At 42.8% G+C, this 24,170-nt stretch overlaps 1 protein-coding gene across 7 annotated transcripts in view; it reads right to left on the bottom strand.

Annotated features, from left to right (window-relative positions):
* Window positions 1-24,170, bottom strand: part of ST3GAL3 (ST3 beta-galactoside alpha-2,3-sialyltransferase 3) — a 516,482-nt gene that overhangs the window by 250,821 nt on the left and 241,491 nt on the right. For 5 of the 7 annotated variants that reach the window (XM_068239478.1, XM_068239477.1, XM_068239482.1 and 2 more), the window contains one exon: window positions 12,776-12,898. The exons of the other annotated variants lie outside the window; for them this stretch is intronic. In XM_068239478.1, coding sequence (XP_068095579.1) covers window positions 12,776-12,898 — 123 coding nt within the window. The remainder of the gene's footprint in view (window positions 1-12,775; window positions 12,899-24,170) is intronic. 7 annotated transcript variants of the gene reach the window in all.

Here is a 24,170-nt window from a genome sequence, read left to right as displayed (position 1 = left end):
CTGGTTTCGTTTTTGCCGACCTCGGGGTTGGCGGGCCACATTGCGTACATTTTTACGCATTCCCGCTGGTGCAGGAACATTAACACATACGTTTTTACGCATTACTAGTTCAACACGTAAAAATGTACGCGTTGAACCAGTAACGCATAAAAATGTATGTGCTCATGTTCCTGCACCAGCGGAAATGTGTAAAAATGTACGCAATGCGGCCCGCTGACCCCGAGGTCGGCAAAAACAAAACTAGCTGACGGAGGGGGACCGGATAAGCCATGAGTGACTACGAGGGCACAGGATGGCTGCATGGGGCTGATAGAAGCCCCAGGTAAGTGAAACTCCTTTTTTTTTTTTTTTTTTTGCCTGATAATTCCTTTAAAGGGGCACTATGGCGAAAAATTGTAAAATTCAAAATATGTGCAAACATATACAAATAAGTATGTTTTTTCCAGAGTAAAATGAGCCATAAATTACTTTTCTCCTATGTTGCTGTCACTTACAGTAGGTAGTACAAATCTGACAGATGGGACAGATTTTGGACTAGTCCATCTCTTCATGGGGGATTCTCAGGGATTTATTTTCAAAAGCACTTAGTGAATGGCAGTTGCTCTGTCCAACTGCCAACAAACTGTGTAGCGAGCAGGGAAGCTGGCCAGCATCATTGTTTAAATCCTTTTTAGGGAAAATCTTTATAAAGATTAAAAGCCCTGCTGAGAATCCCCTATGAAAAGATGTACTAGTCCAAAACCTGTCGCTTCTGTCAGATTTCTACTACCTACTGTAAGTGACAGCAACATAGGAGAAAAGTAATTTATGGCTCATTATACTCTGGAAAAAACGTACTCCTTATTTGTCTATGTTTGCACATATTTAAAATTTTATAATTTTTTGCTATAGTGCACCTTTAAGGGAAAAAAAATGGGTAACATTTTTCCAGGTAGTGCATTCTGTAAGAAGTCACTTTTGTAGCTGACATGCTCAAACTAGTTTTAATTTAGACAAATAATCAATCATCAACTTATCCGAATTTATGAGATGGCTGAAAGTTTCAACAATATATAAGATACAATAGATCCTTCAACGTCGCACCAGTATTATGCTCATAAAATATCCAGGCAATTGTTCAACAAGACCTTATGATGAGATAAATAGGTATGTATATGTACAGTGCCCAGCACACAAATAACAATGCTGTTTTGCTTTGCTTCTTTTATTGCCTGAAAGAGTTAATATCCAGCTATGCAACTGACTGTTTTATTCAGTTAGACTATAGTATCAATCACTGATAAGGGCGTAAAATACTTTCCTTGTAGAGAACCAGGTTTCTGAGAACAGTGGATAGATTAAAAAAACTTAAATAATACATATCTTTTAGCAGTCTTATGCTGGGTACACACGTTAATATTTCCCGCTCGATTCGCGGTTCGATTCGATTATTTCAAACATGCTCGATCGGATTTCGATCGTTTCTGCCGTCGATTTTGTATACTTAACGTGATAAAAACGATCGAAATCCAATCGAGCATGTTTGAAATAATCGAATCGATCCGTTCGATCCCGAGAATCAAGCGGGAAATCTCAACGTGTGTACCCAGCAGGCACGAGGCAGACTGTTTCATTAAGCTGAAACAAAACAATAAATCAACTTTTTAAAGTTTTTAAACATAACATAGAACTGTCTGTGGGTTATCTAAAAGTCATTTTTAGGAGAAGAATGATGGATGCAGTTGTGTATCTCACCGGTTTATTTTCACTTTAAGGACCCCTATGGCGAAAAATTGTAAAATTTAAGATACATGAAAACACATAAATAGTAAATTTTTCCCAGAGTAAAATGTGCTATAAATTACTTTTCTCCTATGTTGCTATCACTCAGAGTAGGTGGTAGAAATCTGACAGAACCAACAAGTTTTGAACTGGCCCATCTCCCCATGGGGGAGTCTCAGGATTGTCTTTATCTTCAAATGCACTTAGTGAATGGAAGTTACTCAGTTCAATTGCCATAATATTGTGCAAACCGGTAAGGGAGAGGCCTGCATCTATATAGATCATGCATCATATAGATCCTTTCCAGTGTGTGCTTTTATAAAGAGTAAATTAAATACTGAGAATCACCATGAACAGTTTGGACTAGTCAAAAACCTGTCGGTTCTATTCGATTTCTACTACCTACTGTAAGTGACAGCAATATAGGAGAAAAGGAATTTATAGATCATTTTACTCTGGAAGAAACATACTTCTCATTTGTATATGTTTACATATATTTTAAATGTTACACATACTTCTTATTTGTATGTGTTTACATGTATTTTAAATGTTAACATTTTTCAGGATAGTGGTCCTTTAAGTTGCATTTTAAAGGATGGATAAAACTGAATATATCATAGTACTGCTGTAATGTGCCCACCACCTTACCACTACACTTGTGACATTTCTCTAAAGGCTCGTACACATGCTTGACTAAAGTCGGCTGATGCGGTCAATAACAACCACCACAGCCAATAATAAAGCATGTGTAGAGTAGCCCGACTACCCATCTGCTAGCGAATCGTCCAGCAGATCAACGTGGCCGAGTGACGGCCAACTCCTTTGTGCATGCTGTCCCTATCCCGCCGAAATGTGCACCACTCCCATTTCTTCGCATAGCTAGAGAACACATTGTCAGCTACACATGTACAGTCCGGCCCAACGATGTCGCCCAAGCAGATCAGGTCCTGATTCCTGACAGGCGACATAAGTCAAAGGTGTGTACACAACTTTAAACAAAGTGGTCGCTGATCAGATCACAACAATCTGGGTTCAAGCATTTATCAACTTTCCTCTCTGATCAATCTCCTTCACCGTCTTTGGCATCCCGATCCATCAGCCGCAATTCTCATGTCTACTCTAGAAAACCTCAAGCAGACAAAGTGTTCAACATAGTGTAGTCTGTTTATTATAACCCTAAAGACCTAGTATCGCACGTACATTAAGATAAAATCATAGAAGCGTTGCACTTAGCCTGTTTGGCTGAAGGATGCCTAAACGGATGGAGGAATCGAGCAACAACCAGACTGAGGGTGAGCAACTGTGGAATGCCAAAAGTAGCTGAGACATACCTCAGCCAGTACAATGTTTTGATGATTTTATCTTCTTGTACGTGGAATACTAGGTTTTTATAGCTATAATAAACAGACTACATTATGTTGGATACTTTGTCTGCTTGAGTAGAGAATTGTAGCTGTTGGAACAGGAAGTCAGAGACGGTGCAGGCGTTTGAGAGGAGAGTTGATGCTTAGGCCCAGATTGTTGTGATCTGATCAGCGGTTACATTGTGGAAGGTGAATTCCACACGTGGTGGTGAGGTGGTATAAAGTCTTGTTATTATTATTTAGTATTTATAGTATATAGCGCCTACATCTTACGCAGCGCTGTCTTGTCACTTAACTGTCCCTCAGAGGGGCTCACAATCTAGTCCCTACCATAGTCATATGTGTATGTATATATCGTGTAGTGTATGTAATGTAGTCTAGGGCCAATTTTAGGGGGGAAGCCAATTAACTTATCTGAATGTTTTTGGGATGTGGGAGGAAACCAGAGTGCTCGGAGGAAACCCACACAGACACAGGGAGAACATACAAACTCCTTGCAGATGTTGATCTGGCTGGGATTCGAACCGGGAACCCAGCGCTGCAAGGCGAGAGCGCTAACCACTACGCCACCGTGCTGCCATTGCCTGGATATCTGATAATAATTCTGGAGCAGCACTGAAAGATATATTGGTCCTTATGTAATTCACTTTTTCATCTGACTTGTCTCATCTACTATTCAAAATAACTTTTCAGAACGTTGCAATTAAAAAGGTATCAAAAAGTAGGTGAAAAATTACTATCCAATTTTTCTTGCTTGCTGGTGGATTAACTGCTTCTGGACAACGGTAATTGAAATCTACGCTGTGTTTGTGGCTGCTTATTCCTGACAAAGCATAGATGTGATTTACTGCGCCGTGCGGTCCCGCCGCTCTCGCCCTCGCCACAGGCCCCTCACTCTGCTGTCGCTATGACAGCAGAGCTCTGTGGGTCAGTCAGGAGCCGATTTCATTGGCTTCTGACCCCATGATCACTGTGAGCCAATCTTATAAGCAATATACCTAAATAAACTTCAAGCAACACTATACGGCAGCCGCCATTTCTTCTTCCCTACACGCATTGCTGCATTACAATTAGACCACCACTCCAACTGCCTGTGAGCTGCCTGTGCAAGACTCACAGAGCTTTGCCTTTAGATTCCTCCCTCCTGGAGCCGACACTTTGAAATCTACCAGTCTGCTTGTGCGGCCGCATATAGTGGTACTCGCACACAGACAGGGTGTACAGCCTCAGAGCCACTCACTGCCTGCCCACGACCATCTGCTAAAAGAAGGAGGAATTCAGCTGCCTTTGTGCCTGATCCCTGGCTAGAGGGATAAAAGCCTTCATGCTGGCTACCCCTGTACAGGTTCGCCAGCAACTTCTAGAGGTGAGATCAGAGCCGGGACAAGGTCCTCCAGCACACAAGGCTGAGACACCAAAGTGTGCCCGTCCATCCCTCCACCCCAGCCGTCACACACTGATTGCTATGACTAAGAGGCGCCCCAGGGCCCCCAACACCTTAATCTCTAGTTATCTGTCTTGCAGTCACTGCTATGTATCCCCTTTTATTATTTTTCTCTGCTTCAAACACAATAGGGGAATGATAGCTGAGTGAGTTGTGCGCCCCTCCTACACTCCGCCCTGAGGCTGGAGCCTCTCTTGCCTCTGCCTCGGCCCAGCCCTGGGTGAGATTATTCTGAATTCATCCAATCTACTGCTATACTGTTCCCCTCAGTGCACTCTCTCTTCTTGTCTCAAACACAGATAATCACAACTATAATTTGATCTCTAAGCTGTGTCAGCTGGCTACCCAGGCAGAGCAGCTAATTTGTAAACACAGGATATCAATCCTATATCTGCTTCCAAGAAAGCAGGAAGTAGATATACTGCAGATTTATTGCAGGATTTGTATCAGCTGTAACCTAGACATGTTTTTCTTTAAAGGTAATTATGCTATGGCTTATCTTTTAGCGCAGAGAGGAAGTTTTGAGTTCAGGTCTGCTTTAAACGGCTTCACAAAATGTTAAATGCATAGTGTGTCTAAACAGGAATTAGATATACTATATTTTAACCAATTAAAATTGTATTATTTTCCTGGCACCTAACCTAGTCAAATAAATGCAAATAAATTGAGCTGATGCAAATGTTATGCAAATATGGTCCACTTTCAAGCTGCAGAAAATGACCATCACGTTGGAACGATTTTGATCTAGCAGCTAGCAAGGGACAGGGAAAATGTAGACCACACTGAAGCATAGTTATGCTGCACAGAATGTATAATCATGGCATTAGCTGGGACAAGACAGATGACTTGTAAAACTCTTATGCTTGTCCTTGACCTGATGGATGCTACTTAGTGCAATATGGTCTGGTTAATATATCTGCTCAGAATTCTTATGATTTCATGCAATGTGAAGACCCGCTGTCTGTATAGATTACAACATATTTAGTTTATACTGACCATTCTGCTCCACTAGCAAATGGTGCTGCAACAAACAAGAGAAAAGGTCAAGATATGCCCAGATCTTCTGTTGTAGATGGGAAATTTACCCTTGACCCCAAGATGACTAAATGAAGCTACATATTACACTTGACTTACAAAGTTGCAATTTTGGGTAAAGTGTAATCACCTAGAGATGTCTGCAGTTTAGTTACCCCATTAAACTAATTGTCCCATCATCTTTCTGGTCCACAGCCCTCAAGCTAGCCCATGACTCTCATGGAGGGGGGTGAGGTGTTGTCTTCAATGAGCACTTGGGAATCGTAAGGGGGCAGAGCAACAAATACATTTCCCAAAGGACAGTCTGCAATTCATCCACATATACAAATGTGTGGCTTAGATTTAAAGCAAACCTGTGGATTTATGCATGACAACAGAAAGGTGGCAAACCTTAATATCATACTGCCTTGTCACCTACACAGCACAGCCTGATCTCATTTCTTTCATGTCTGAAGTACAGACTGCCTAATAACATATAATTATTCTGAACTGCATACAAAAGAAAAGACAGGTGTGTACTCAGACCAGGTATCATCTGACTTCTGTATTGGCTGCCAATTGCCTAATTAAAATGGCACAACAAGTGCATTTTGCATAAATTTGCCAGAATGGGCAGAGTGTACATTAACTCAGTGCTATGCCCTGCAGGAGTTGGCCCACACAAAATTCTTGGCATCTCAACAGGGGCACAGCCTCCCATGCCCCCAAGCAATGGCGGGCAGCACTGACAGCACCCAAGCACTGCCACTACTCAGGAGTGCAGCGACTCCACCCGGGAGGGGGGGGGGGCAGTGAACCGCAGACAACCCACCCCAAGACTTGGCTACTGCCCAAGGAGGGCCGTCTAGTCGTCTACATTTCTCCCCCCAAAGGAAAGATTCCCACCTTGTAGCGAATTGCAACCAGCTGAAAGAGTTTGCAAGATGCATGACCTGGGAGCGACATCATCACATGGGGGGAGTCAGGCAGCCCCGAAGCACTGCCACTGCCGGGGAGTCACCTACACCCTCTCCCCAACACCACCACCACAAGAAAGAAGAGATTTTGAAATACAAATGAAAAAAAGAGGTGTGTGCTCAGACCTGGTATCACCTGACTGACGATTGTCTACTGACTAACTAAAATAGCACAACAAAGGTCACGCATCTTGCATATTCTTGCAGCTGGTTGCAACTTGCTACAAGGAAGGGATCTTTCCTTTGGGGAAGGGTGGCAATGTAAATGGTCCTCCTTGGGCAGTGGCCTGTCTGTGGTTTCCTGCCCCTCCCCCCTGGTGTGCAGTTGCTGTACTCCTGAGTAGTGGCAGTGCTTGGGGTGCTGTCAGCGCTGCCACCCATTTCTTGGGGACATGGGAGGACTACACACGGCACCCATGTTGAGATACAATAGATTTTGCGTGGGCCACCTCCTGCAGGGCATAGCTGTGAGTTTAGAACCTGCTCATTCTGGCAAGCTTATGCAATATGGATTTGTTGTGCCAGAGTGCCAAGTCAATAGTCAATTGGTAGTCAGTCAGGTGATACCTGGTCTGAGCACACACCTATGTTTTGTCTTTTGTATGCAATATATAACTATTTATTCTAGAAAGACTAATGGAATTGAAAGAAAAATTATAAAAATTAAATACATCCTCAGAATGGTAACTTTGGCTTTAATTACTATGTACCGGTAAATTTTTTAAGCTAAAGCTGAGCATATAGATGATGGTTTAAAAGTCCAGCATGGAAGGAGTCTGATTAGGTCTGTCAAATTTTGGGTATCTAACATTTATGGTTTATTTTATGTTGAAAAAAAAATATAAGGTAGCTTGCAGGACTCTCCGTTCTGTTATAGTAAACTGGCCACTGCTACTTAACTTTGGATAAACTAAGATCCGAGTGAATGAGACCCTTCACAACAATAGGAAGCAGGAATTTTGGGCGCTGGAGAGACGAGTAAGTTTGGGCGCCGCTATAGGTGCCCACACCAATATAATTTGTAGTAGGAAATAACTGGTGGCCCCGACACTTGACAAATTTCCTACTCTAAGTGATATTTGTACAGGAGCCTATGGCGGCACACAATAAATATTTAACAGTTTCTGCTAAAAACACTATTTAGCATTTTTGCTGCAGGTTTGCAAGGGGGGGGGGGGGTTAAACGTAGGTGTCTGTGGGGGAGGGGGGTGAATTTGAAGCCCAATCTACACGATACGACTCTTTATACGATTCGATTACGATTCTATTTACGATCCGGTTAAATCCGACATGCCCAATCGGGATTCGATTCAATTCAATTTGCCATTGTTTTGCAGATTTAATCGGATCATAAATAGAATCGTAATCGAATCGTATAAAGAATCGTATCGTGTAGATTGGGCTAGATTGGGCTTTAGATTAGGCATGTTAAAAGCTTTCACTGTGATTAGATAGTTGAATGGTTGTAAACTCATGGGGGGTGGTTAGGGTTAAGCCTTGGAGGAGGGGTGGTTTACGTTAAACATCAGCAGGGGTTGGTTAGGCATCAGAGAAGGGGTGGTTAGGGTTAGGCATCGGCTGCAAGGGGGTGGTTAGGGATAGGCATTGGAGAAGGGGTGGTTAGGGTTAGGCATCAGCTGCAAGGGAGTGGTTAGGGATAGGCATTGGAGAAGGGGTGGTTAGGGTTAGGCATCAGTTGTAAGGGAGTGGTTAGGGATAGGCATTGGAGAAGGGGTGGTTAGGGTTAGGCATCAGTTGTAAGGGGGTGGTTAGGGATAGGCATTGGAGGAGGGGTGGTTAGGGTTAGGCATCAGAGAAGGTGTGGTTAGGGTTAGGCATTGGCTGGGGGGTGGTTAGAGATAGGCATTGGAGGAGGGGTGGTTAGGGTTAAATATAGGTAGGGAGAGGGTTTTGTGTGGTTTTTTTGTTTGGTATAATTTACTGACATTTTACTAATGTAATTTGCACTTTATTATAATAGTAACAATAATAGTAGAATACTGATAAATTTACTGATATTCTACTAGCCGATATTTTAGGCGTACACATTTCCAGGCGCCCTTTTTGCATGTATGCCAGAAATATTTCATACGTCAGTTCTTTTTGTGTGAGATGATTGACTCTTGGATCATCAAAGATTTCATCTTCTCTATTATGTTATCTTCAGTTCAATAACCCAAATCTGTCAGGAATTCAGCTTCAACAGTCCCATAAATCAACCTGCACACTTCAAAATGGAGCCCGTGCTGTTATATCATGTTCACATCATGTCAAGTGACCCCGCGGTGCTGCAATATGAGCTGTCAATAGTTGTTCTTGCCAGTTGCGTGATGAAGGAGTAAGCAATGTTTACACTGCAGAGAAAATACAAACTCATGATAAAAGTCATGTGAAGTCTATTGATGATTTCATTTATCTACGTCTGGCAGTGACTCACTGATCCCCTTTCATTCCCTGTGAGTCATCACCGCCACTCCGTGTGCTTACACACTGTCACAATGCGGTAACTGCGTAGATGTTAATATAAAATGAATTGAAGGGGGGAAATCCCTTCTCTGCCGCACAGGATATAGCATGAGAAACGTGAATTACTGAGGAGTGAAATATTTTCACACATGTTATTCATTGTAGTGAGAGAATTGCTAACAGCAGGGAATAAGGGCTGGCAGGCCACAGTGAGGGAGTATTACGGCTGGGAGATCCCAGGGGAAGCTGCTGTAGATATTGTGGTTTCCTAGTTTGTGTAATTCAGGTTGATGTCTGTGATTTGTGTTGTAACCTCAACTATCTAATCACAGTGAAAACTTCTGGATAAGGCTTTCCTTCCAGGATTAGGATATCCCACCGCTAACTATGAAATCTAAACCTCTCTATAGGCCCTGCAGGCCAGCACGTGAAATGCTCAACTGACTTTTTTTGTCTTTTTTATGGGAAGCTTGTCACTTTGAGTGGTGCTACTGCACAAAAAACTTCTTATAAATTATTATCAAAGTTACGTTTATTATAAATTACATATTATTAGTTTTTTTCAAGCTTGTAAAGTACTGAAATGCTATTTTACAGAGAACACAAGAAGATACATAATAATAACTGATAATAACTGTGCATCTGAACCACACAGTTAATAGAGCTCTTTTACAGCCTTAACCTCCTTAGCGGTAACCCAGAGTCAGACTCGGGCCATAAATCCGCAGCTCAGAATGGTAATCACGGGCCTGAGTGACTTATAAGCAGAGGCTGCTGCAGATCTCTCTGCAGTATGTTTTTTTTCCTGTTTTTAGGGAAAAAATTGCACCGCTTTTAGAATCTGGAAGTAATGATACCGCTATGGAGGCTAAATTAAAGGGCACCTGATGGAAGAGGGATATGGAGGCTGCCATACTTATTTCCTTTGAAAAAATATCAGTTACCTGGTGTCTTGCTGATCATTAGTGTCTGAATTGCACACCTGAAACATGCATGTGACAAATCAGTCAGACAACTGATCTGCATGCTTGTTCGGGGTCTATGACTAACAGTATTGAATGCAGAGGATTGACAGGACTGCCGGGCAGTTTACATTGTTTAAAAGGAAATATATATGGCAGCCTCCATATTCCTCACACTTTAGGTGTGCTGTAAGCCTGATACACACATGCAATTTTACCACTTCCACGTATTATGAAGGCTAACAGATTTTGAATACTATAACCAGATTGTGTAGATGAGCTCTCATACTACATGGAAGTGGTAAAATTGGCCTATCAGTGGCCAATCAAAATTGGATGTGTGTACCAGGCTTCGGCCATAATTCACATGGAGTGATGTCAACGGTGAGTTTACGGTTTTGTCACCTGCTTCCATGGAATCACTGAACATTTATTTGCAGCTGGATTGAGGTATTTGGGACTGGCACTAATGCTCTACTTGAATAGCACCATAACCTTTCATGTAAATATTAGCGAAGCAGCAACAACTCTACATTAGATGCATCATACAACGTTCTGCAGTAACCACTGACCTTCACCCACGGGGTTTACATAAACCATTTTCAGTTGCACTACATAGCAAACAAATGGTAATGGATCCTGGTTTGAGGGACAGCTGACCCATACTGTAAATGCTTGGTACCTGTGTGGTTCCACTATCTTTGTAAAATAACAGTGAACCAGATGAGGTAAAAGCACTTGGTAATTTTATTCACGATCAAGACATCAGAAAGCTGACAGGTATCTGGCAGTAGTAAGCACTTGATCAAGTCCTTAGCAGCTATGACTAAGGGCTTACTACTGCCCAATACATGTCAACTTTCTGATGTTCAATAAAATTACCAAGTGCTTTTACCTCATTTGGTCGAGCGGTCCGACCAATGTTGTTACTGGAGATTTTAGCTTGTTTGATCCCGCCTCCAGTGAGGAAGTCAGCAGCGAGGAGCGGTGAGTTTCTTGGTTCTTGCTATCTTTTGTATATTAGGCCTATCATGTTCCTGTACTGCAATGAAAAACTGTTCCTGCAACCGACAGTGGCCACAATTAAGGTGGTGGATTCCTTGCCCTCTATCACTGTGGATTACTGTATGGTTGCATAGACTGGGATTGGGACTACTCTTTGCTAAATCCTGTTTGGATGCTGTTGTTAGAACTTGCCACAACGTTTGGAAATAAACTATAACCCCACTTCATTTACTTTGCCTGATTGTTACTACTCCGGGTTTGGAGCCCTATTATCTTGGCTACTCGCAGTTTCAGTGCACCAAATCTTTAGCTCAGGTAGTGGTAATCCGCAGACCGTGCATTTTCATGTGCCATATGATTATGACCGATCCCAGGCAGGATATGTTATGTATTTACATGTGATGTGTTTTTAAAAAATATTGATTATTAAAGTACTGTTTGAAATTATCTGCTAGTGTGCTTCATACAGGTCCACCTTTATCCTTACCCTAACTACCAGTAGACTGGATAGAGTACTTGTAGACAAAGTTTACATGCAGCAATAGTGACCTTGAGTAATTTCCCACCCTGGATACTGAGGTCAAAGTATATGGGATTTTTTAAGCTATAGTATCTTCTCTTCTGCATCAGCAATTGCTCTAAATGTAGAAACAGCTGTTTTATCTCCATCCAGGAAATGCCACAGTTAAATACAAAGATATGGGTACTGTGTTGCTTTGCATTAAATATATGGGTAAAATCAAAAAGTTGCATGCGTGGTTGGAAGAGGCTCTGAACTCATCTAAAGGGAATGTATAGGCCTTATTTTTCCTTTTTGAAGGTTGACAGCAACAAAATTATGCTCAACAGGTGAAAAAAAAATGTTCTCTACTGTTCCCAATGTAATCAGACAATAAGAAAGCTCTCTTTTTCTCTCACTCTTTCTCTCTCTCTCTATCCTACTAGCAGTATCTAGTCTAGTTCCAGGCATTTTTCAACTACCACAGAAAAGTGACAGGATGATTTCAAGGCATCAGTTCAATTACAAAGCAAAGACACCTTGGCTTGTAAATGTACCCCCTTCCACCACAGCTTTTTTCTTTTTTAAGGGAATGTATAGTGATTTTCTTTTTCTTACTTTATAATTTTGTATAGTGCTAAGAAAATACATTTTTAAGTACTGTACTGTACTTCATTTAATCAGGAAAATATTACATTACACAAATGAAAATATGTTGTTGATTTGGAGCTCCACCTGCTGGTTTTATTCACAAACTTTGTAAGTACAAGAAGAGTCTTTACTGCTGTGTTGTATAAACCCTTCTCTCCAGACAACATTCGGCTTTTATTGCTAGTCAACAAGGCAGGAGACTTGCCCTTTGTAAAGGTGCGTACACACGCACTACAGAAGCCAACGACGGGTCCGTCAGACCCTCCCGCCGGGCGGACTTTCAGCAGACAGTAGTGCGTGTGTATGCACTGTCGGCGGACTGATAAGGCTGTTCCTGAACGATCCGCCAATGCAACGCCAATGGAACTTGTCTGTGTACAAAGCTTTACCAGCTATCCGTTTACATTCCCTTTAAATATGTGATGCCTGTTTGTCCGTTCTGTCTTCCATCCATTACATCACCACTAAAATGTGTGATGAAGTGAGGGCAACATTATCAAATACAGTCACAGAAGCCAAGCTGTAACCAGCAAGTAAGGTTAGTGGCAGCTCACAGCACACACTGCTCATATCATTTAGTCAAAATAGCAGAAAAGCTCAATCAACAATGTGTTAAAACCTTATCCACCTACTTATTAGCGATGGCTCTGGAGCGCCCCCTGGCTCCTGGGACTCTTTCTGGATTCTGTCCGCCACAACGTGCGATGGGGTCACTGAGGGGAGGGTCGGGATTCCAGCTTTTCTCTCTCTCCGTCCTGTTCAACAAGGAAATCTTTCCCTCAGTAATTCAATAACCAGGCTGAGAGGCAGCGTAAGAGAGCAAGCGGAGGAAGAGAGCCGGCGTAGCCTGAGAGAGAGAAGTGCGTAGCGGTTCCTCAGCCTATGCTGTCTATGTACATATATACTGTTCTGTATGGTGTATTCCACAACTTCCATGAGAAGCCACAAAGCTATCACTAACTAAAATGTTCCCTGTGAGGGCTCCAAAGTGATGTGTGCTGCCACCATGCAGCAATGAGATGTGTTGGAAAATAATTCTGACATCTTGTTACACATGAAAACTAAAACCACAACTTTTTATTTTAGTTTTCAAATGAGTGTAAAGGAGCTAGTGAGAATTTCCATTACTTCCTTACAGGCAGGAAGAGGAGGGACTCTACTCACAAGGGCCAGAGATGGCAATTAAAGTCTTTAGTAGATTAGAGAAAGCATCGTTTTCATTGGATTTATAATGTACCTTTCTTCTTTACTAGTGGCACCATTGCACCAGTGTAAATCCCATGGTGTCACTATTACATGAAATTCTCCACTATAAGAAGATGACGGTGATAACAGTCTGATAGAGGATCTGCTCCTACCCCAACTCAATCCAAAAACTAACATGTAAGATTTGGTTGAAATCAAGCTTTAACAAAGTATAAAAGAAGCACAACCATTAACTTAAAACGAGCACACAATAAATGAATTACAGTCCAAAGAAGACAAAAGGAAATCCAATGGAAAGTAGATACCATTTTGACTCCATAAAAACAGATTAACTTTCTGGGTCACAATTATCTAACGTTATCTTTACGTATGGCATTGCTGAGATTGACACTGATTGTAGTGGTAGCTTTTTGGCTACATTGGGCCACTTTACCAAAGTATCTTTTTCCCATTACCAGTCTGGTTACTTTGCCTAAATGTTCTTCCAAGCTCTACCTCTGATGGCCTTGTCTTTGCTACAACCTGCACTGACGGAAGGGAAAATCCCTGTAATGGCCCTATGCTAAGATGAAACTGCAAATCAAGCAAATTGCAGGTCATCCATCTTTACTCCCCTCCTATTAACAAGCGTGGCCAAAATCAGGGCTCGTGCTTTCATAGCGGCAAACTAGGTGATTGCCCAAGGCCCCAGAGATGGCTGTCAGGCCTCCCCCAAGTTAACAGTGGTCCTCTGGTACAGTGGAGGGAACGCACCTGTCTGGTTAGCACACACCCTACTTTAGTCTGTGTCCTGTCTCTATCCCTGCCAGCACGTCTTCGCCGTAACCTGGTGACTTGTTATGTGAGTACCTACATGCCACCAGGTCATGGAGAGGAGGAACCAGAGGGGATGAAGAAGGAAGGACACAGACAAAAGGAACTGGGAGTGTATTTGTGTGTACTATTAGGACCCGAGTATGTAACAATTTTTCAGTTCAATTCTGAAACCTTGGCGTTTTTTGAAATTACCAGATGAAGCGTTAAAACCTGTAGCTATAATGTTGGCACAGAATATCAATGTAGGTGACTATCACATGTAGGGTTGCAACGGTATGAAAATCCATGGTACGATAACCGTCTAAAAAAATACCACGATATCCGGTATTATACAATTATTTGGACCCGGGCCTCCCCCTTTCATTAAATAATGTACCCCCCCACACACACACACACACACCAATATGGTAGCCAGATTTGCCCCACTCCCTCGGCATACCTATGCTTAAGCCGCCAGGAGATTTGGGCACAGGGTAAAGCTATAAAACGGCTCAACCTGCTCCTGCAAATGTCCTGGCGGTGTTAAATACTATTCCCCCTCGAGGTCGCCATGGATAGTGGTGAAAGATGTTATTCAACTTCCAGCTATTGCTGGCAGCCGAATTACAGTGTTTTTATAGTGATTCGTGCTCTGTCTTTTGACGGCACCCAAATTACTCACTGAGCGCCGCTATAGCCGCAATTCCTATTACAAACTAAGGCGGCACCAGCTGCGCCCAAATCTCCAGAGCTGTTTTCACAGATCTCCCTTGCCCCCCCCTTCCTGTATGGTAGCCAGGTATAGGTGTCTCCAGTATAGCTAGTCAGGTATAGGTGCCCCAGTAAAAGTAGCCAGGATTAGGTGCAGCCAGCAATAGTTGGCTGCAGTATAGGGAGCCAGGAATAGGTGTAGCCAGTAGTAGGTGGCCGCATTATAGGTAGCCAGTAATAGGTTTAGCCAGTAATAGGTGGCCGCAGTATAGGTAGCCAGGGATAGATGTAGCCAGTAATAGGTGGCCGCAGTATAGATAGCCAGGGATGGGTGTAGCCAGTAATAGATGGCCACAGTTTAGGTAGCCAGGCATGGGTGTAGCCAGTAATAGGTGGCGGCAGTATAGATAGCTAGGGATGGGTGTAGTCAATAGTAGGTGGCCGCAGTATAGGTAGCCGGTGTAGCTAGTAACAAGTGGCCGCAGTATCCGGTAGGTAGCCAGGGATAGGTGCAGCCAGTATATATAGCCAGGAATAAGTGCCCACAGTAAAGATAGCCAGGTGTGGGGAGAGGGGGGATGGCGCGGCAGAGGTAAACAAATACTCACACGCGTCCTTGCGTTCCATCTCCCTGTAATAGCGCCCAGGGCTGTGGAGTCGGGCAATTTTGGGTGCCTGGAGTCGGAGTCGGGAAAAAATGCACCGACTCTGACTCTGACTCCTAATGAATTTGTAACTGTAATTAAAATAGAAAATATGATAAAATGTTCTATTTCTCAGATAATAGTCATTAAAAATAATGTATATATACAGTATATATACAGTAATAGCTGTGCTTAGTCCACAAAAATGAAATAAACCAATCAAAATTAGTTACTTGTGCTGCTTCAATAAAGCAGTCCCCGTATTTTTAAGGTCAGATATATATATCTGATTGTGACTGTATATATGATGTGTACACAGGAATCTCTTATATATACTAAATAACATCTATGCTGTAAGAATAAAGCCTGATGTGTAGCTGTGTCACTAATAGAGATGGTCAATGAGATGGAAATAATTCTGCATTGATGCTGATTTATGCAAATGTATGCACTCCCTTTGCTGATGAAATCAAATAATTTGATATGTTGTTAAAATTTGGTTTGGTGACTACAAATTAAAGGGTACCTGAGACGGATGAAAAGTAAAGTTTTATACATACCTGGGGCTTCCTCCAGCCCCCTTCAGGCTAATCAGTCCCTCGCTGTCCTCCACCACCCGGATCTTCTGCTATGAGTCCTGGTAATTCAGCCAGTCAGTGCTGTCCAGCCGCATGCCACTCCCACAGCCAGGAACATTCTGCACCTGCGCAACAGTGCTGCACAGGTGTAGTATGCTCCTGGCGGCGGAGTGTGTGCATGCGCACATGCCCGACTGGCTCAAGTACCTGGACTCATAGCAGAAGATCCAGGTGGTGGAGGAGGACAACGAGGGACTGATTATCCTGAAGGCGGCTGGAGGAAGCCCCAGGTATGTATAAAACTTTTATTTCATCTGTCTCAGGTTTACTTTGTTACACAGTAGTACTATACTCTACATATGCACTCCCCACAGAGCTGCAGGGAATCCACTGAGAATGCTGTGCACATTGAACACAGAGGTGTTGTCTGTCACCCATAAACCTTGTTTAGATTGTGCATGAAGAATGTGTAATAGAGGAAGAATCTCCTTATTCCCCTGCAGAGTACCTGCACATCACTCTTACATGTACCCACAGTTACATTGCCTAGGGCCTGATAGATGTTCTTTGTTCCGGTTTGTACCTTTTACAAGTACTCTTACCCAGGACTAGTTTTAGTCTAAAGGGAATAAATATAGTAGTCTACATATCCTTCTCACTTCAGTAGTCTTGTAAAATTCCTAAGCGTTGGCAGTTAAGAGACGAATGTCATGTTACATACTTTTAATCAACAAAATTGTAATATGCAAATTAGAGGAGTCGGAGTCGAGGAGTCGGAGTCGGTGGAATCCTAAACTGAGGAGTCGGAGTCGGTGGATTTTTGGACCGACTCCACAGCCCTGATAGCGCCCAGGGGTGCTGTTACAGGGAGATGGAACGCAAGGACAGGGTGTAGGAAGAAGTAAGTAGTACACGCACGCAGGTCCCCCAGCGAAGTGAATATATTCTGCTGTTCGCGCGCCCGCCTTTGCGTTGCGTCCCTGCCGCTGCGTTGCCCTGCCCCACCAAAAACCGGTAAAACGCGATTGTGAATGGTATGATTACCATGCACAATCAAACCACTATATCAATCAATACCAGCATACCACGGCAACCCTAATCACAAGTGACATTCTTGAGCTTTCTTGCAATTAGTTTGCTTTCGACATTTTCTAAAAAAAAATTTATATTCTCACTGTAACATCTGTATATAAACATATCCCCGATAGCCTATTAAAAGGCTATCTGGGGATAACCACCCTAGTAGTAAGTATGCCACCTCTGCAGATTCAGTACACGAACACCTCTGCAGATTCCTCAGTATCCATATGACCAAACAACAGGAAGTTCAGCTTTAATAGGAAAGTCGAACCTTACCCCTCCCCATCCACATACCAGCCAGCAATGCATCTCCCACCTATCTTCTCCCAAAAGAAGAGGAAAGGGAGATATGTCAGTGGCTGGGTTAGGATTCTGCTTTAAGACAAACCCATTGTACCTTGGTTTTCTGCCAGCTAGAAATTTTTACTGTTCCTTCATGGTGCAACAATACATCCTACTTATGAAGCGGTTTGAGAGACTTTACAAGCACCCTGTGGACATGTTTGCTTTAGCGGTTTTACCCACTGCAGGTACACTTTAAAGAGGAACTTTAACCACAGACTGAACTTCATCCGAATCAGTATCTGATATTCCCTTTTTTTAAAAGAAATCTTTACATTCCTTGGATAGGTCATCAGGAACATCTGTATGTATTGTGGCAAAACCACTCCCACAGTGTGATGTCATGACCCTGGTCCTCATACCTTGTTGCAGTGTGGAAAATAATGGCTTACTCCATCTGTCAAGCATACAGTATCTCCCTCTGTGTATAGAACTCTCAGTAAACAAACATTTCATACAGATCACCTGGCAAAACTAAAGATGTTACCACCAGTGTTAAATGTCAGAATGTAGATCAGGGAGAGAAAGATTTTACAATGGGCAAACACTGACTAAATAATCTATAAATAAATATGGAACCTAAAAAAATAAATAAATATGGAAAACAAAAGTTTGCCTTCTTAACCACTTCAGGATTCTGCGTACGCTTAACTACGCCCCTGAATCCTGAAGTGGAGTGCATGGAAACATGGCATGAGCCGATTGCGGCTCGCAGGGTAAATGTAAACACGCGGGGAAGATCTTCCCCGGTGTTAACATATATACGGCGCTGCTGCGCAGCAGCACCGTAGAGGAGATCGGCGATCCCCGGCCTCTGATTGTCCGGGGATCGCCGGCATCTGATAGGCTAAAGCCTATCCTATCCGGCGCCGGACGGCTTTCCGTCCTGCGCCGCACACAGGGGACGGGAGAGAGAGGGAAGGAGGCAGAGGGAGGACTAGTGCTGCGGAGGGGGGCCGCTAGGCACAGCAGCGCGGTGGCGATCAGACCCCCCCAGCAGGACATCCCCCTAGTGGGGAAAAAAGGGGGGAAGTCTGATCGCTGTGCCTGATTTCTGATCAGCCAAACCACTCGGAATCCGGAAGTGGTTAAAACAGAAAGTATTTGCAATTATTCGGGTTGGAGTGAGTTCTAAGATGTCTCTCCAGAACTCACTCCAACCTAAATAATTGCAAATACTTTCCGTTTTAAGAAGGCAAATGTTTGTTTTCCATAGCATTTTAGTAAGAGGGTTTTTTGGTCCATTGTAGCCCCTTACACTCTCCTAGAAGTTCAGGTTCACCAGGAGCTTGCTGGGTACTTTGTAACTATAAATATTAGCAATATAAAATAAGCAATTTTATTAATGATGTTATTTTCACTGGAGTTTCTCTTTAAGCCTAAATGCTCTTTTTGAAGATCTTGGCTACCCCTGTAATACTCAAGGGTACCTCAGATCAGTTTAATAGTTGATTTGGTTATGGCTCTGTGCATGTAGGATTTTTGCCATCATGCTTTTAAAAATTGTTTTTCTTGTCAACGGTTTTCTTTCCTGCATATATGAATTTGGCCATAAAGCAACTCTGAACACCTTGTCAGGGCCCCTAATCACTCCATAAACAGAAACAAATTCCTACTTCACCTCCTCCTTGGAGGGAGGATGGCGGATAGTAACATGCAGCCTGTAATAGTCTATGACTCACGAGGAGCGCTGCAAATAAACTTTGAAAACACTTCTGAAAAGTTTACAAAGTGTAATGAAAAAAAAACCTTGAGTAATCCCACTGGTTTAAACAAACAGGCTGCAGCAAATGATCAGAATTTAACATCTTTAAAACTTGGAATGCTCAATTTAATGTAGAATGTCCTAGTGAGACGCTACTTAAAGCGGACCTGAAGAATCTAAAAAAAAAATGGGTTTCACTTACCTGGGGCTTCTGACAGCCTCCTGCAGCCGTCCTGTGCACGCAATGTTACCAAGCAAACCTCCGGTCCCCCGCCGCTGCTTACTTTCATTCCCACCGACTTGCATGTCGACATCCACTGCGCCTGCATGGCCCTGGTACGCGCTCCTGTAGCTGGCGTGTGCTGCGCAATACAAGGAAATCTCTACTGCACCTGCACAGTACGCTCCTGGCGGCAGGTACACGAACAAGGATGTGCGCGGCCTGGACCGCGCAGGCGACAGTGGCTCAACAAAGCAAAAGTGAGCCGCGGCAGGGGACCGGAGGATCATTTCTTAACGTTCCGGGCACAGGAAGGCTGCAAGGGGCTGGCAGAAGCCCAAGGTAATGAAACTTGTTTTTTTTTTTAATTCTTCAGGTTTCCTTTGAAGGACAACTGAAGGGAGAGATGTATGGAGGCTGCCATATTTATCTCTTTTTAAGCAATACCAGTTGCCTGGCTATCCTGCTGATCATCTGTCTCTACTACTTTTAGCCACAGACCTTGAAAAAGCATGCAGCACATCAGGTGTTTCTGACATTATTGTCAAATCTGACTCAATTAGCTGCATGCTTGTTTCTGGTGTGATTCAGACACTACTGCGGCCAAATAGATCAGCAGGGCTGCCAGGCAACTGGTATGGTTTAAAACCGGTTTGGGACCACCAATGCTTAAAACTATTTGTGGCTGCCTAAGCCTGATACGGCGTAGCTTTAACGCAGGCAGCTACCTGCACAGGAAGCGATTGCGCGCCCCTGCCGACACAGACCTCTGATGTCTAAAGACAGAAGAGTTCCATACAGCGATCAATCACAGTGATCAGGAAGTAAAAAAAAAATAAAATAAAAAAAGGTTTTGGTCCTTAAAGATCTGAGGAAAAAAAACAAGTTCTACTTACCTGGGGCTTCCTCCAGCCCCTAGCAGCCGATATGTCCCTCCCCACAGCTCCGGTGTCCCGGGGTCACCTCCGTTGCAGATGCCGACCTCGCAAGTACAGCTCCTGCGCAGAACACTCCAGACCACGTGAGCGCAATCACCAGCAGAATGGCCGCGCGTTCACAGTAGATGCCAACCTTACAAGGACACCGGAGCTGTGGTGAGGGACATATCGACTGCCAGAGGCTGGAGGAAGCCCCGGGTAAGTACAACTTTTTTTTTTCCTTGGATCCTCCCTTTAAGGGGGCCAGAGCTTGCCATCCCCAATCATTTAAAAGGAAATAAATATGGCAGCCTCCATTATTCTTCTCACTTTACCCTTCTTTTAGAAAGGAACCATAACAACATACAGTAGGATGCAGTAAATGATTCGTAATACCCACTTTCATGTTAAATATGCTGGTTTCAGCACCAGAAACACATCCTATAGCTATATATTGCCGTCTATTGGTATCTAGCCTCGGCCCCCACTGAGGCTTAGCCTAGGCTGATTATTATGTTGAATCCCCCCATCTCAAAGAATTCTGGGAGACCAGCTATATTTACTACTGGCTTTACAACTCTCAGTAAACTAATGTTCAGCAGAGATCACTTGCCAGTACGAAAGAATATTGCCTCCTTTAATAAATTTTAAAAAATGTACATCGGGGTGAGGTAGAATTTTACAATGGAAAAATACTGACTAAATAATTAATACATTAATATTGTAAAAAAAATAAGCAATATTATTCAGTATTATATTTTAATACAGTGTCTTCTAAAACTCATCTGTGAATGCTTCAAAGTTCCGGTGTATTGATAATCAGCGCTTTCTGTGTTTACTGCATTGTGAAACTGAGCAGTAACTATACAGTACAGTAACTGTACAGAACCTGCCTTCCTTTCTGTTTCCATGTCGGTTTCTCATGTGCACAGTGCACTCTCTATATTTCCTTTAGAGCACTAAATAAGTTACTGTCCAGAAAAAATACATTCTTCTCAATAAGGTTGTAGAGCCCACAGCAAAAGACACATCCCGACTGTTGGCTAAAGTATTATGCTCCCTCTAGTGTCAGCCTCTTATGGAGCAGATAATTATCATCATAGTTTATTCGTAATGCATGAATACATTGCACATCCCCATACATAAATTCTGTTCCCGATTATGTAACCCCCTACAGTCTACAAATCCCACTGAATAGCATTGTTCTGTGACAACCCAGTGTCCACTGATCAAGAATAATTTAGTTCAAATATTAAAACCACTTCAGCCTAACTGGACGAAAATATTCGTCCAGTTAGGCTGTGCGCACTCCCGCGGGCCCCCCGTGCGCGCCCCCGCTGCTGGCCGTTAGCTCACCGATCAGTGAAAGGGATTATAAATCCCTTTCGCTGATCGGACCCCCCCGGAGAAAAGCCAACAGCGTCTCTTCAGACGCTGCGGCTTTTCTGAGCTCTGGTCTCCTTTCTTCTGCCTGGGAGCGAGATCGATCGCTCCCAGGACTTTTTGACTTTGGCCATCTTGTGGCCAAATAGCAAATTACACCAAAAACACACTTTGTGTTAAATAAATACATTTTAATACATTAAAAAACCCTGTTTACCTCCCACACCAAAAGATACCCACATACAAGTTTAAATAAAAAAAAAAAATTACAATAATAAAAAAAAACAAAAAACAAATAGTTACCTAAGGGTCTGAACTTTTTAAATATGCATGTCAAAGGAATATATCAATATGATTTATTAAATTATGGGCTTCTAAATAGTGATGGACGCAAATTGAAAAAATGCACCTTTATTTCCAAATTGAATATCGGCGCCATATATTGTGATAGGGACATAATTTAAATAGTGTAATAAGCGGGACAAATTGGTAAATAAAGTACATAGGTTTTAATTATGGTAGCATATATTAACCACCTGAGCGGTCTGGACGAGCTCAGCTCGTCCAACACCGCCGGAGGCTGCCGCTCAGGCCCTGCTGGGCCGATTTTAATGAAATAAAAAGCAGCACACGCAGCCGGCACTTTGCCAGCCGCGTGTGCTACCTGATCGCTGCCGCAGCGCGGCGATCCGCCGCGTGCAGCGGCGAAAGAGGGTCCCCCCAGTCGCCCGAGCCCAGCGTAGCCGGAACAAACAGTTCCGGCCAGCGCTAAGGGCTGGATCGGAGGCGGCTGACGTCAGCTGACGTCCATGACGTCACTCCGCTCGTCGCCATGGCGACCAGGTAAGCGAAACACGGAAGGCCGCTCATTGCGGCCTTCCGTGTTACTTCTGGCCGCCGGAGGCGAACAGAAGAACGCATCCGGAGCGCCCTCTAGTGGGCTTTCATGCAGCCAACTTTCAGTTGGCTGCATGGAATAGTTTTTTTTTTTTTTTTTTAAAAACCCTCCCGCAGCCGCCCTGGCGATCTTATCAGAACGTCAGGGTGGTTAATTTCAAACTATAATGGCCAAAAGCTGAGGAATAATGATTTTTTTCCATTTCTTTCTTAATATTCCTGTTAAAATGGATTTACAATAAATTAATTCTCAGCAAAATGTATCACCAACAGACAGCCTAATTGGTGGCGAAAAAAACAAGATATAGATCCATTCATTGTGCCGAGTAGTGATAAAGTTATTAGCAAATGAATGGGAGGTGAAAGTTGCTCAGATGCAAAAAAAATTTCAACCCTGTGGGCTTAAAATGTTGAAAGCAATAGATCTGAATAGACTGCGCCCATCATTGCTTGTTTTTTTCAGTGTCCCAGTTTGTGAGAATCCCCATACTGCTTGCAATGATGGCAAGAAACAGAGGCCCCCTATTCTTTTAACTTTTCTCAGTTCTCCCAGGAGATATTTTAACACTTTAAAAACAATTTTGTCACCAGTAAGTAAGAAATATTGAAAATAAAGGTTTGATATTTTTTTTATACCGACTTTTCGTGCTTTTTTTTTTTTTTTTGCAATATGCAATTCACTTTTTCTCCTAGGTGATAATTTTTCATCTTCTATTTAAAATAAATTTTCAGCAATGAAAAAGGTACTAACAAGTAGGTGAAAAGTACTATCAAAATTATTTGAGTATTTTCTTGCTTGCTGGTCTACAAGGCATTTTATGAACAAGATTAAAAATATCACCTACAGTTGTGTTCAAAATTATTCAACCCCCACTGAAATTGAGTGTTTTGGCCAGTTTGACATTGATTTTGATTAGTTCAGTCATCTTGTTTACAATTAAATCAAATGGGCACTTGTAAGTGGACTTGTAGTGGACTTGGAGGTATGCTTGGGATCATTGTCCTGTTGAAAGGTCCAACGTCTCCCAAGCCTCAGGTTTGTGACGGACTGCATCACATTTTCATCCAATATCTCCTGGTACTGAAGAGAATTCTTGGTACCTTGCACACGCTGAAGCTTCCCTGTACCTGCAGAAGCAAAACAGCGCCCAACGTGGATTTCCATTGTTATCAGTGCAATATGATTCCTATAAAATCCCTTATGAATTGCCTTTTGCCTTTTTGAGCAATTGCGATTCTGTCCCATTAACTACAACTTTATAGGACCTTTCAATTGCATCGATTGATACATTGCAAATGTAGAGGAAGAATGATGGCGTTTTCCCTATGCGCACATATGATGTGCACTAGAAAAAGATAAACAAAACTGAGAGATAATACTGTAGGAGGGGTATGAATCAATTGATCACAAAGCAATCAGTTCTATAATCAAAAGTATAACATTTTATTAATCATATAAACAGCAAATGCATTAAAGAGACACTGAAGCGGAAAAAAAATTATGATATTATGATTTGTATGTGTAGTACAGCTAAGAAATAAAACATTA

The sequence above is a fragment of the Hyperolius riggenbachi genome, chromosome 6 (assembly GCF_040937935.1).
Source record: "Hyperolius riggenbachi isolate aHypRig1 chromosome 6, aHypRig1.pri, whole genome shotgun sequence".
In the NCBI taxonomy this organism is placed as follows: domain Eukaryota; kingdom Metazoa; phylum Chordata; class Amphibia; order Anura; family Hyperoliidae; genus Hyperolius; species Hyperolius riggenbachi.
This window is presented reverse-complemented; position numbering and strand designations above follow the sequence as displayed.